Genomic DNA, 14,373 nt, shown 5'->3' on the forward strand with positions numbered 1-14,373 from the left:
TATTCTCAATCTTTTGAGCGTGGACAGTTATCTTCTGCTGCTGGCATCTGGGCATTTATTCAGATTTCTCTTGGTGTTGGACCCAGCAAAGTTGTAATATTTTTCTGTGAAATCTCTGGGTTCTGTTTTTCTTATCCTGCCCAGTAGGTGGCGCTCGTGGCACACGTTTTTCTGCGGGTCCCACCAGTAAAAGGTGCTGTGGGACCTTAAACTTTGGAAAACTCTCGCCGTCCTGGGGGTTCGCTAGCCGAAGCGGCTTGAGCCGGCACGCGGTCCGAACGCAGGGAGGGTGTCCGAACGCAGGGAGGGTTGCTGGTCGCCGCAGCCAGGGAAAGAGCCCGTCCGAATTTCCTAGTCGGCCCTGGGCAACAAGCGTGGTGGGAGGGCGCCAGCGGCAGCGGCCCGCCCGAGAGAGTGCACGTTCCCCGGGAGTCACGGGGTCACCGTTCTCCGCGCCCTGGGGGTTTCCGATCCAATTCTCTCAGTTGGTCCGGGGGCTGCGCGTGGTGTGGGCGCCAGTCGCCTTGGTTTCAGGGGACCACCTCTCCAATTCTCCCAGCCGGCCCGGGAAGGGGGAAGGGAGTAACTCCGGCCGCTTGCCACCCCGCCCCGTAAGGCCGCGCGCCTCCGCGATCTCACCCGAGCTGCTTCTCTCAGCCAGCCAGCCGTTCCAGGATGGGGTACGCTGTCTTTTTTATCTCTGTTGTGGCTTTGGGCGCTTTCTGTATCGTTTCTACTCCCCTAGTAGGTGTCCTGGAGAAGAAACTAAGATCCGCGCGTCTTACTAAGCCGCCATCTTCCAGGAATTCCTGTTTGTTTGTTAGTTTTGTTGCGTCAGCCGTGCCCCCTCTATGCCAGGGCAAAAACTAGTAACTTTAGCTTTTATTCAAGGTTTATCTGAGCTGGAGCCTATTTTTAGTATTCAGAATTTGTTAATTAATTCCACAGTTGTAGCTTGGTTGAGCTCAGCCCCTGTTGCTAGTAAAGTGTCTTTCCTTTCCCCTCTGAGAACCAGCCTGTGGGTGAGGGCTGCTGGCCTCCGCTGCTTGGGGTACTCACAGTTCTGGTTGGGATGACAGCTGGTCCACCTTATCCAGACTGGTGTACGCTGTGTGTCTGGTCACTGATGTGACCCCAGTAGTTGTTCTGTATGGTTCCTGGGTATTTACTAGCTACTCTGGAGGATGAACTAAATTCCATACCACACTAGCCACCATCTTAGAAACAAAGCGTCCCCACTTTTTGTTCAAATGCAATTTTATTGATATATATTCATATACCATACAAGCCATCCAAAGTATACAATTAATGACTCACAATATCATCATATAGCTGCGGATACATCCCTATGATCAATTTTAGAACATTTTCATTACTCTGGAAAATAAAAAAAAATAAAAGAGAAAACTCAGATGTACCCATATCTTTTATTCCCCCCATTATTGACCCACAGTATTGGTGTGGTATATTTTTTACTGTTAACTATAGACCGTAGTTCACAATAGGTTCATATATTCCCATACACCCCTCTGTTATTAACTCCTTGTAGTAGTTTCATTCTAGTTCATGAAAAAACTTTTTTATACTTATACGGTTAGTCGTAGTCATTGTCTACCACAAGATGCACTGTGGTATACGTTCCCATGTTTTAATCTCCAACTTTATTTCTGGTGACATACATAACTCTAAACTTCACCTTCTACCACATTCAGTCATCATTCTGTACTGTTAATTATTTTCACAGTAACATGCTACTGTCGCTTCCATCCGTTTTCAAACATTTAAATTGACCTAGCTAAACATTCTGTACATATTAAGCAACTGCTCCTCATTTTTTAGCCTCATTCTATATCCTGGTAAACTATATTCTAGATTATACGTCTATGAATTTACCTATCAGTGAGATCACAAAATAATTGTCCTTTTTTTTTTAAGTGGGACTGGTTCTTAATTTCAAAAATAAATTTTGTCAGTTTTTAGTATCAGAACAGTTGTATTCTTGGTTTCTTTTTCTCCCAGTCTGCCCCCAAAAGAGACTATGCCAGAGGAGGGTACATTTTAATCAGTAAGCTGTAGGATGCACACCTAACAGACTTCACAGAAACTTCACCAAAACAGAGGAAGTGCATGGGGAAAAGAATTGTAAAAGATCAGCATACTGCCAGCCTAGAGATGGGGTCACCAGTGCTCCCCAATTCCAAAGAAGCAAAGTGTCAAGATAAACTTTTTAAAAAAGTTTTATATATATGCTATTCAAGATTTCTCCAGCACTAGATGATAAAAAGCATGAGATTGTATTTTTAGAGACAGCAGCTTCAGACCCAGAGAAGTGTGATGAGATGTTTTATATGGCTAACTCAGTGGCAAAAATGTAATTTTCTTTTCTTTCCCTTTTAAAGAGGAGGCAGGAGAGTACATCAGTGGTTGCCCCAGCCTAAGGGGCACATGATTCATTTTTTAGCGGTTGGGAAAGGGATTGAGAAAGGACCAGACAAAGATTGATCTCAGAGGTCTTAACATATTAATTTGGTCACTTCAGATGAGAAAAATAATGATAAATTTGCCTTAAGATACCTTAAAGCTGAAAAGCTCGACAATACTTTTTTTTTTTTTTTTTTTTTTTTTTACTAACTCCTAGAATCACCTTTCTGGTTTGACTGGTGCTTTGTATAGAGCAGTGAGGTTTCCCTCAGTGGAGCCTTTCCTGGGGCTATGTTTGGCTCTCAGTGAGGCAGCCCCATACCTCTTTCCCTACTCTTTGGAGAGAACAGTATGTATGAAACTGAAAAGTTACTTTCCAAAAATGAGAAAATTAGATTACTGCTTCAGAGCTATGGAATTATTTGGAATGTTTTATAAATCGTTGCTACAACAACAAAAAAGGAGGTAATTATAAAATATATATATTACAACATGCTTTTGAAGACATTTGCATTGTGCTCACAGTCACTTAAATGTTGTTCCCAAAGGTGCTCACGGCCCCTAACCTAGCTGTAGTCTCTAGGAGAGGCAGTTTGGTGAAAAAGATATGGGGCCGGGGTAGATGAGTGGATGGGTGTGGGGGTATATGGTTAGAAGAGAGAGCAGCCTTCTAGTTAAAGATCAGCCCTCAGTTTAAAGGTCAACTTTGGGCAGGCTAGTCTCAGGCAGAGCCAGGGTCAGAGGGAGGAGCAGTGGCAGGGAGGTACAGGGGTACTCTGTATCTCATTCAGGTCAAGCAGAGTCTGCTCCAATATTGTTTGTGTACAGAGGTGCTTGCTTCTCTCTGGTACATTTCAGTTTATCTTCCAAACCAGTTTTCTTTTCCCGCTTGACTACTGATCTCTTAGCAAACTCAGCATGGGTCTCTACCTCCTTGAGTTTATCAGTAAGAATCTTTACCTTTTCTTCTTGTCTGCCTTCTTTTTGAGAGTGCTTTTCTTTAGCAGTACTCACACTCTTCATGTTTTGGTCCATCAGTCTGATCTGCTCATCCATATCGGCAGTGGGACTCTGCTAGCTCAGCTTGTTGCTCAGTGTGTCCCAAATCCCCTTCAATAATCACCATCGATGAGCCACCTCCTCATACTTCTGATCTGCCTCTTCTGTGATGTGCTTAGCTTCTTTGAGTTGGATTTCCTGGAGTTCCATTTTTTCTTCATCTTTTAAAGCCTAGTTTTCAGTAACCTTCATACCTCTCTTGCTCTCATCAGTAGCTTTCTCTGCTTTTTCAGGGCAGTGACCAGATGCTTCTGAGTGCTGTCCAATTCCACTTCAGCCTCAGCCTGTTCCTGAGTTCACCTTTCTCCCTCCACTTCCTGCTGGAGGCACTTGGCTCTCTACTCGGCATCATCGGCCTGCTACTGTAGAATCTGGATCTTACACTTCACTGCCTCAATACTGCTGTAGAATCTGGATCTTGCACTTCACTGCCTCGATGGTGGCAATCCTGGCCATGGTACCCACCCAACAACTGCTCATCCTCTGCTTCCTGCCTCCTCCACTTGGCTTTGCAGCCACTTCTTACCCTTACTTCCACTTGCTCTGCCCCTCATTATTTGTCCTTCTGTGTCTGACTTATTTTACTTAATGTAATGTCCTCAAGATGTATCCATGCTGTCCCGTGATTTAGGACTGCATTCCTTACTGCTGAATAATCCATCATAGGTGTATACCACATTTTGTTTAGCCATTCATCTGTTAATGAACACTGTGGTTGTTTCCATCTTTTGGCAATTGTGAATAATGCTGTTGTGGACATCAGTGTGCAAATGTCTGTTTGTGTCCCCGAAGATCTGAAAGGCCAGTAGCAAGATTGCCAGGTCATAAGGCTACGCTATACTTAGCTTCCTGAGGAACTGCCAAACAGTCCTTTGCAGCAACTGTACCATTTTACTTACCCACCAGTAGTAAATAAGTGTTCCTATTTCTCCACATCCTTTCTGACATTTGTAGTTTCCTGTTCTTTTAATATTGACCATTCTAGTAGGTGTGAGATGATTATCTCATTGTTGTTTTGCTTTGCATTTCCCTAATAGCCAGTGAAGCTGAGCATCTTTCTATGTGCTTTGTAAGCATTTGTATTTCCTCTTTGTAAAAAATTGGCTAGTAATGTCCATTTTTTAATTGGGTTTGTCTTTTTATTGTAGACATGTAGGATTTCTTTATATAGAAATGAGAACTTCTCAAAGTTGAATCAGATACATGATTTCCAAATCTTTTCTCCCATTGAGTTGGTTGCCGTTTCACCCATTTGACAGAATTCTTTGAAGCACTGAAGTATTTGATTTTGAGAAGTTCCATTTGTCTATTTTTTCTTATCACGTGGCTTGGTGCTTTAGGTGTAAAGTCTAAGAAATTACCACCTGCCTCTAAGATAAATTTCCCTACTTTTTTTCTAGGAGTTTTATGTACTGGTTTTTATTTTTAGGTCTTTAATCCATTTTTAATTAATTTTTGTATAGAGCGTGAGAAAAGGGGTCCTCTTTCATTCTTTTGGTTATGGATATCCAGTTCTCCCAATACCATTTATGATGAGACTGTTCTGCCCCAATGAGTAGACTTGGGAACTATGTCAGAATCAGTTAACCATAGATCTGAGGGTCTATTTCTTTTTTTTTTTTTTTTTTTTTTTTTTTTTTTTTTTAAAGGAAAGACAGAGAGAAGGAAGGAAGGATAGAAGGAAGGAAGAGAGGAAGAAAGGGAAACATCTTTTAAACATTTTCTTGTTTTATTGTATTTTGTTTCTCCGTTTTCGTTACATGGGCTGGGGCCGGGAATCGAACCGAGGTCCTCCGGCATAGCAGGCAAGCACTTTGCCCGCTGAGCCACCGCGGCCCGCCCCTGAGGGTCTATTTCTGAACGCTCAATTTGATTCCATTGATCAGTGTCAACTTTTATACCTGTACCGTGCTGTTTTGACCACTGTAGCTTTGTATTTTATTTATTTAATTAATTAATTTATATTTGTTTATTTATTTTGCATGGGTAGGCACCAGGAATTGAACTCGAGCCTCTGGTATGGCAGGTGAGAATTCTGCCACTGAGCCACTGTGGCACCTGTATTTTATTTTAAGGTGGAAAGTGACACCTCCGACTTCAATCTTCTTTACCTCAAAATCTCTTGGGTATTTGAGGCCCCTTTCCATTCCAAATAAATTTGGCTTTATCATTTCTGTAAAATTCCGATTTTGGAATTTTGGTTGGTATTACATTGAATCTGTAGATCAGTTTGGGTAGAACTGACATTTTAATGACATACAGTCTTCCAATCCATGAACATGGAATTCTATCTATTTGTTCAGGTCTTTAATTTCTTTTTGCGTGTTTTTTAGTTTTCTATATACAGATTCTTTACATCCTTGGTTAAGTTAATTCCTAGATATTTGGTTCTTTTAGTTGCTGTTTAAGGAATGGAAATTTTTTCTTGATTACTGCCTCAGAAAGCTCATTACTAGTATATAGAAACACCATTGATTTTTTTTGTTTGTTTGTTTTTTACATGGGCAGGCACTGGGAATCGAACCTAGGTCTCTGGCATGGCAGGCAAGAACTCTGTCTGCTGAACCATCATGACCTGCCCAACACCATTGATTTCTATCTGTTGATCTTGTATCTTGCCACTTTGTTGAACGCATTTATTATTAGCCCAGGTAGCTTAGTTGTGGTCTTTTCATGGGTTTTAAAATATATAATCATATCAACTGCAAATAGTGGAAGATTTACTTCTTCCTTTCCAATTTGGGTGCCTTTTATTTATTTTTCTTGCCTAATTGCTGTAACTAGAACTTCTAGTACAATGTTGAATAACAGTATCATGGGCGTCCTTAATTGTGGGTTTCACATATATGTCCTTTATCGTGTTGAGGAAGCTTCCTTTGATTCCTATCTTTTGAAGTGTTTCTATCATGAAAGGATGCTGAATTTTGTCAGGTGCCTTTTCTGTATCAGTTGAGATGATCTTGTGTTTTTTCCCTTTTGATTGGTTAATGTGATATATTAAAGTAGTTGATTTTCTATTTTGAACCACCTTTACATACCTGGAGTAAAACCTCCTTGGTCATGGTGTATAATTCTTTTTATGTGTCTTTGGATTTGATTTGTAAGTATTTTGTTGAGGATTTTTGTATGTATATCCATTAAAGAGATTGGCCTGGAATGGTCTTTTCTTATAGCTTTTATCAGGTTTTGGTATAAGGGTGATGTTGAATTCATAGAATGATAGAGGGAGGTAGTGTTCCCTCCTCTCCAATAATTTTGAACATGTTGAGCAGGAATGGTATTGATTCTTCTTGGGATGCTTGGTAAAATTCACCTGTGAAGCCAGCTGGTCTTGTGCTTTTCTTTGTTGGAAGTTTTAAATGACTTTGAATTTTAGTTTTAAATGACTGAGATTTCTAATAATAATCTTAATCTGATTTCCCCCTAGATAAAGCATTATCTTTCCTACATAAAGCATTTCACTTGGGATCTAATCATACCTCTTCTTTTCTTAAGTTTTCTACGTGTAGTATTATTTTTCATATTCCTTCCAGTTCACATCTCTCTCCACATTCAAATTTATGGTATAACCAAAACGTGTTCTCTTTTAGTATTGTTTAGTTGCACTGTAAATTGTAGCATTATCCAGTTTGACTTCCCCAGTACATAGTGATGGGCATAGCACTTTTATCTAATTATATCTAGCATTAAAAGTATAATGCATGTATATTAATGCTTTATTATTTATTTGAGGATAGAATCTATTTCCCATGATATTGACTCATTTGGTATCTTGTATAGTTTATCTAATGGGCCATGGGTGGTCAGTAAATATTGATGAGTATTTCTTTGCTCTTTGGAACGTTCTTGGCAGATAGCACTTGAAAAATATCCTGCAAGATATACTATAAAAGAATTTCAAACGCTCCCCTTAAATTGCCTTCAAATTAAACTGCACATAATCTAAATCCCATGGCTTCTAAATACTTCTTGTTAACACTGTTAATAGGGGCAATTATGTAATGACAACTTGGTGCTCTTGAGAATGTTTTGAAGAAAAGTAAAAAAAATTATTCTCAATAATATCCTTTCTCAGAATACAATTTTTGTAGTCACAGTTTTCTCATGTTTAAATTTGCTTTGTCTTTGTTTTACACAATCTGGTAAGAGATACTAAGTATTTGTTACTGTTAAACCCTCTAATGATACCTCATGGCATATGAGAGTTTAGTCAACTATGAAATTAAAATAGTCCACACAAGACTGTCCTTATCTAGCACACGTATTTATAAATTTGGGAGTTTCCTCATACCACCCTCAGTTTAGACAATTCACTAGAAAAACTCATAGAACACACTGAAAGCTGTTACACTCACAATTATGGTTTATTACAGGGAAGGAATACAGGGTGGAGTCCGTGAAAGGTACCAAATGAAGAACTTCTGTTTCCTTTGGAGTCATGGATGCGTAACTTTATCTGACATCAGGTGTGACAGTACGCATGGAGTATTGCCAAACAGGGAAGTGCACCTGACTCGGTGCCCAGTGTTTTTATCAGGGCTTGATCGCATAATGCCTTTATGGCTGACCTTTAGTCTCCGGCCCTTCTGGAAGCAGACTGAGATACTGCATAGCCCAAAGCTCCCATCAGTGATCATGTTGTTAAACTGTTCTTTGACCTAAGCCCCCAGGCAAACAAAGATACTCCTGTTAGCCATGATATTCCAAGGTCCTAGAGATCACCCCCCAGTAGCTGTAGACAAAGTTTAGATTTCTCTTAGGGTTAGGTTCATTCTTTTCTACATGTCTGACCTCCTGGTCTTTGATCCAGGTTCTCTTATAGTAAAAATAATCACATTGATCTGGACATCTGCATTTTTAGTTCATAAATATGGCATTTATATGACAGAAACAGCTATTGTGTCAGTGTGAATATATCTAAGATTTGGAGAAAACAGTGTGGGCTGGAGATGGATTTAAAGAAATGGCTATTCCATCCTATAAAGCCATTGCACACATTTTTATATTTTAGTACTAATTTAGTTACTAATTTCTCCACTTGATCTACTGCTGTTTGTCAAAAGATGTGGACCGAATAGAGGTCCATTTGGTCATTAACAGTTTGCTCCAGCTCATCATATTATATAAACAGAATATTTCCCAGAGTGATGCCACTCAGGTGTGCAGGCTTCCATTTGACCTTGTGAGGTTCCAAAGGCAGGAGTGATTTTGACTGCTTATGGCTTCACCCTTTTTTGGCCTCTCGTATAATTGAGTTTAAATGACAAAATAATCTCTTGCTCTGGGCCTCTCTTGAGCACTTTTCCATGTTGTATAACCCATTTATATTTATTCTTTTATTCTCGGAATGAAGGAATCCCTCCTTCTCTCCTTTTTTCATTTTGTTTTAACCAAACTTTCCACCCTTGGAAGGGGTATTAGGTTTGACCGCTGTGGTAGTTCAGACTGCTGGCTGCAATGCTAATCTAGCAAGTGTCTCCCCTCAGTCTAGACCACTTTCATTCCTATAGAGTAAGTTTACATAGGTAAAAGAATTAGTGGGTTCTCTTGACCACTAGGTGATACAACTACATCCCTCATCAACTCCAGATTTTGCCAGGTAGATTGAAGGCCAAACCACCCCATCAATCAAGCCTTTAGGAATTCTGAGGAGAATGGTTACATTTTCTTACTTAGGGAATAGTACTGCTTCTGGCACTAGCAGTCACAGCCCTAGTTCTACAACTGTATCAGTTAGGAAAAAAAGGAAGTTGTGGGGTTGGAAGAAGAATTGTGTAGTCATATCAGTATCCTTCCCCCATTGGAAGAATTTCATAATCGAACCAGCAACCTCTCTCAGATTCCTGAGAAAAGCAGAGGAGTTTATCCTTTGACACCCCATCAGATTGAGTGTGAACACACACTTGTGAACACTTGAGTGCCTGCTCTTCTTGCCTTTATCTCCCCTCATTTAAGACAACAAATGCTTCAGTTGCCCATTCCTGTTATCTATCAGATCATTACTCTGAAAATGAAAATGTAATCCTTGGTGTGAAGAGATGTAACTTACAGTCCAAATTTGTACATTTTCTTCTGTTTCAGTCCTTTTCTAGTATTCTGAGCATATCTACCACCAAGTAAGAAAAATTCAGTCCAGAGTAAGGAGCTATTTTTGTCAAGACTTACTTGTATCCTCCAGGAGCTACTGGAATCAGTTTGGCTTGCCAGCTGTGGGGGGCCTTTACCCCTGGGAATCTGTCGCAAAGCAATCTGTAGTTTCTCTCTCTCTCTCTCTGATTGGCATATAGAACAGTTCTTACTGGCATTTTGTGCCTCAGATGGCGCAGAGGAATATACCTAGATTCAGCCTATCACTGCATTTCTACAGCCCCAGTGTTCGCTCATATCATGTACCACGGGGACCACCTCAGATGAGCATACCAGGATATCCACTCATTGATTCCTATCACCTTCTTATCTTGGAAGGGGTTCTTTTGCAACATATCCTACTTTAATACCTTTTAAATTCCCATAGGGATTTCCATAAATCTGTGCCTCATATGGTGTCCCTTTAATAGGCCAGTTTTCCACAGCCCTTTTGCTGACTACATGGCCAGGCCATTGCTACCGCCCACAAATCAGTAAAAACCCAGACATAGGGGCCAGTAGCATGCGGTTCAGCCCACTGACCTGATTTATTTTTAACTTCTTCAATCAGAGCAGTGGTCTTCCAAACAGGATGTTGTCCCTTCATCTTGGAGCTGTTACCCATGAACAAAGCTGCTCTTTTTGGTCAGTAAAGAGGAGTTCATAGGGCACTGCCCAAGTGGTCCAAGGGAGCATGGGATCCAGCAGTTATTCAGGTGATTTCTCAGTTGAGCCAAGGGGAAAAGAGGCTACCTGCTCAAGAGTACCTACTTAAATTCCCCTAGCAGCATAATTCTGTATAAACTGTTTCCATTTTATTATGGAACTCTTTTGGGAAATGCTCTCCCCATTAGAGCATTTCTCTAATATCACTGAAAGCATTATAAATATTTCAGGCTTCAGGAATATTTTATGTCCTTCGATCATAGCGCAGTTCCAATTAATATCCAGTAGCAAGCTAGTAGTTGTCTCTCAAATGGGAATTTTCTTCTCCCAAATCCTAGCAGTTGTTGCAGGCTGGTGCTCACAGGTTTTTGACTTAAGCCCCAGTCTGCGCTTCTTTCTTACAAGATTATTGTACAGAATCTAATTTTGTACACCGGGTATCCTACACTGCTTCAAATAAACCACTCTTGTGGGCTCAGGTAATCTTACTGGTTCTCATTTAATATGTCTAGTCAATATTGTCGGAAGGCAGATTTATATGCCTTCTTTTTACAATACTAAGTAGAGGATGTGTTCACTCAGAAGCATAAAACGTATAAAAGGGCTACAAGTGACAAGGTTTTTGCTATCAGAAGGGCACATGATAAAGGCTATGTAAGTTGTATGATCATTATTAAAGATCAAGGCAACTGAATTACAGTTCAGCAGTTTCAGGCATTTCTTTCTAACTAGAAAGTAAAAAAAAATCTGTATATTGATTCAGTAATCATAATCATTTCTTAAATCCTAACTTTTCAGTTACAATACCTTACACTTCATTTGAAATTTCTGACAAATAAAAAGGATTTATGGCTTGTTCCCTTCATTTTGTTTCCATATAACCTTTTAATCTATGTAACTTTCAAGCGTTTTGCCAAGATTAATCAGTCTTAAGTCTGAGGGATATTTTCCCATTTTCCAGGTAGAAAACTGAATATAAAAGTATTTTTTCAAGACCAAGTCAATTTTAATACTGCTCTCCCTATTCTAGTTAAATCTTGCAAATGGAAGGGCTTAGTTGCCAAAACTGAATTTTATTTCATCCAATCCTCTGATAATTTTCTGATCACAAAGTACCTGAAACTAAGGTCTTAAATGTTTAAATACAGATCTATAAAGTGCATGTGGAGAGGGTAAGTTTTGTTGTAGACGTGTTTGGGTCTACCTCATTAATTCAATATTCTGCTGTAGCAAATCATATGAAATGCTACTTTGAATATAAACAGTTAAATTTAAACACTAACATTGCTCTTTCCTCGTTATTGTTACATTCTGCTCTGCTGTCTTAGGATATCAACCATGGATTAACAGAGGTAAGTTAGTATCATAAAGTCTTATATTCAGAATAATAGAAACTCTTTTTTGTCCTAAGTGATAGGAGAGCCAAAAACTCCCCTTTCATATGATTTTAAAAACAAACAATAATGTATAATTGTTATTTAAGAGTAAGTCTATACCGTGGTGATTAGTGCACAACTATGTGATGATAACGTGAAACGTTGATTGTATACTTTGAATGGGTTGTATGGTATGTGATATATAGCAATAAAATTGCATTAAAAAAAGGAGTCTATAGAAATTGTCCTATATAACATTTCAGAGGAATTTTCTGAAAATAATTAAAATCTGTTTTAGTTAACCTTACAGTTCTATGGTGCCTTACATTATTTGCTTTAAATTAGTTGCTGCTAAAGTCTTCCAGTATAAAATTTTATGTGCCTCAGAATATTAAAAAGCAAACCATTCTGAAATTTAACAAATGACTGCCTAATAAGTCAGAAAACATTTTATACTAAAGAAGTAAAATGATCTTCAATTTTAAACTAATTAATACTCAAAATGGTCATAAAGTTAAACTCTCACTACAATTATCTTTCTTACTTTGTCTCGCATACTACCTTAACATATTAAATTCTAGCACTTTGGTTTACATTGTCAATAACCCTGAAGTACCTTTTAATACTTAGAAGTTATCCTCCTTTTTTCTCTTATAAATTTTAGGTTTTGTTTTGTTTTGCTTTGTTATTTTCGCGTGTGCTTTTCCCAGTACTAGAACCAATAAAGTATTTCAGGTTGGCTTTAAATTGTAGGTCTAGTAATGTTTGCTTCCTCATTCTCAAGTAGAAATAACAAATGAAATTATGGAATCATACAGTTTTGAGTCAAAAGGGACTTTAAATCATCTGTATCTCTAAAATTCAGAGAAGTAAAATTGACTGTATGATGTGTAGCTAGTTAATGATACAAATACAGGATGGAAGTAAATTTTGGCATAGAAGCTACTGAAAAGTAGTAGTTTACTCTAAAGTTAATATAAAGCCTATTATATGTTGATTTATGGGTTTCAAACAAGGGGTTTTAGTCTCATTGTATTCTGTCCAGATAGAGCATATTAGATTATTGTTGTTATTATTATTTTGGTACCTATGGGAGAAGCTTAGAAAAAGAGGGCAGTTAGGATGGAGAAGAGCAAGTGGAGTATTTCACAGTACCTTAATATTTCAATGGAAACCTTAAAGCAAGGGTTCTGTATAAGGGCTACCAAAAAATATTGCTTTTGTTGGGCAAAAGGTAGGAATTAGACATTCTTCCAACTGCAGGAATCTGTGCCCGAGAGTTCATAGCTCTTTGTATTTTACCACACTGTTAAAATATTTAGCAATCTTTCATTACATTACCTGCTAGGATAAATAATAATCTATAAGATGACACATGTTTGGTAACAGTAATAATAGATCAGTTCTCTAAACTTTAAAGGTTAATAGAGAATTATAATATTATTGGTACTTATTTTGTATGTTAAATGAATGAACAGATTATTGGATTAATAGTAGTTTCGACACCTTAGTAACATTCAGTAAATATCTGTTAAATTAATGAGTTAGGCTGACTTGATCTCAGACAGTGGCCAGTTGCTAGAGTTCAGTTCAAATATATAGGAACTAGGTAACTGTATATAACACAGGAGCCCTCAGTTTTGAAATATATTTGCAACTCTGTTCACTGAAAGTTGGAGTTAATATATATTAAACAGCAGATACTTGTACTTTATGGTTTTATGGATGCTTAAGTATACATTTCCTTCCTAAAATTGGGAAATGGATTTATACCATTGCCCCATCTAACTATCAATAAAAATCCTATATTCAGAAATCAGCACCATGTTTTATTTATAATTCCTGAACTATACAAGAGTGCATAAACAAAGAATGTGATCAACTTGGCAAGAAATTACATACCTACACAAAATATTATATAACAATTTAACGTACACTAATAAGTTAATTTTTTTTATTTCCAGTTGGCAGATATCCCCGTTACAATTTGCACATATCCATTTGTATTTGATGCCCAAGCAAAAACTACTCTGCTACAAACAGATGCAGTCCTGCAGATGCAGGTAAAAATTTGTATTATACTAATATTATTTGAGAGTGTATATTATTTAAGAGTATATTTTGAATGGTTTCTGTAATGCTTTTTTAAAAAATAATATTTGAAACTTGCTTACAATTAATCATCTTTGGGAAAATTTTGTACCTTTGTGGTCTCTTTGAAAAGTACCTTGGGTACCTATAAAGACTACTGTTGCTTGTGAAATGTATATTCTTATTAGGGCTGCTTATATATTTTTCAATGAAAAAGAATAATTTAGCCTTTAATCATTTTATATCTAAAAATGGCATAAACTTCTTTCATTATATAAATATGAAACTTTATTAAGTTTTACTAGTTTGACAAAATGTCAGTTTGTTCCAAATTTTGCCTTATTATATTTTTCTTTTTTATGTAATTGGTAAAAGATGGAAGTGAATAGACGTGAGATGATGCTAATGTTGAAGGTATTTGATCACTTGTTAGGAGGAGGAAATGAAATTTCTACAAAGGATGTTTTAGTGCTAAGATACTTTCCTGAGGTTTGTTTTGCATCTCATCCACCACTACCCCCTTCCACTTTCCCATCCCTCTCCTCTCTCTTTCCTTCCCATTCTCCTGTCCTCCCATCCAAACTCTTACGTTGAACATTCTTTCATTTATAATGAAGATTTTCAAAATTTGTTC

The 14,373-nt window shown here is 38.0% G+C and overlaps 1 protein-coding gene and 1 pseudogene across 13 annotated transcripts in view; one reads left to right on the forward strand and one right to left on the reverse strand.

Moving 5' to 3' along the window:
- Positions 1–14,373, forward strand: part of HERC4 (HECT and RLD domain containing E3 ubiquitin protein ligase 4) — a 198,922-nt gene that overhangs the window by 127,700 nt on the left and 56,849 nt on the right. For 10 of the 13 annotated variants that reach the window (XM_077125130.1, XM_077125123.1, XM_077125121.1 and 7 more), the window contains 2 exons: positions 11,601–11,624; positions 13,613–13,711. In XM_077125130.1, the coding sequence (XP_076981245.1) occupies positions 11,601–11,624; positions 13,613–13,711 (123 nt within the window). The other 3 variants (XR_013161547.1, XM_077125127.1, XM_077125129.1) reach the window with 3 other exon arrangements.
- LOC143654526 (uncharacterized) lies at positions 3,159–7,673 on the reverse strand (annotated as a pseudogene).

This window comes from Tamandua tetradactyla, chromosome 13 (assembly GCF_023851605.1).
Source record: "Tamandua tetradactyla isolate mTamTet1 chromosome 13, mTamTet1.pri, whole genome shotgun sequence".
NCBI lineage: Eukaryota > Metazoa > Chordata > Mammalia > Pilosa > Myrmecophagidae > Tamandua > Tamandua tetradactyla.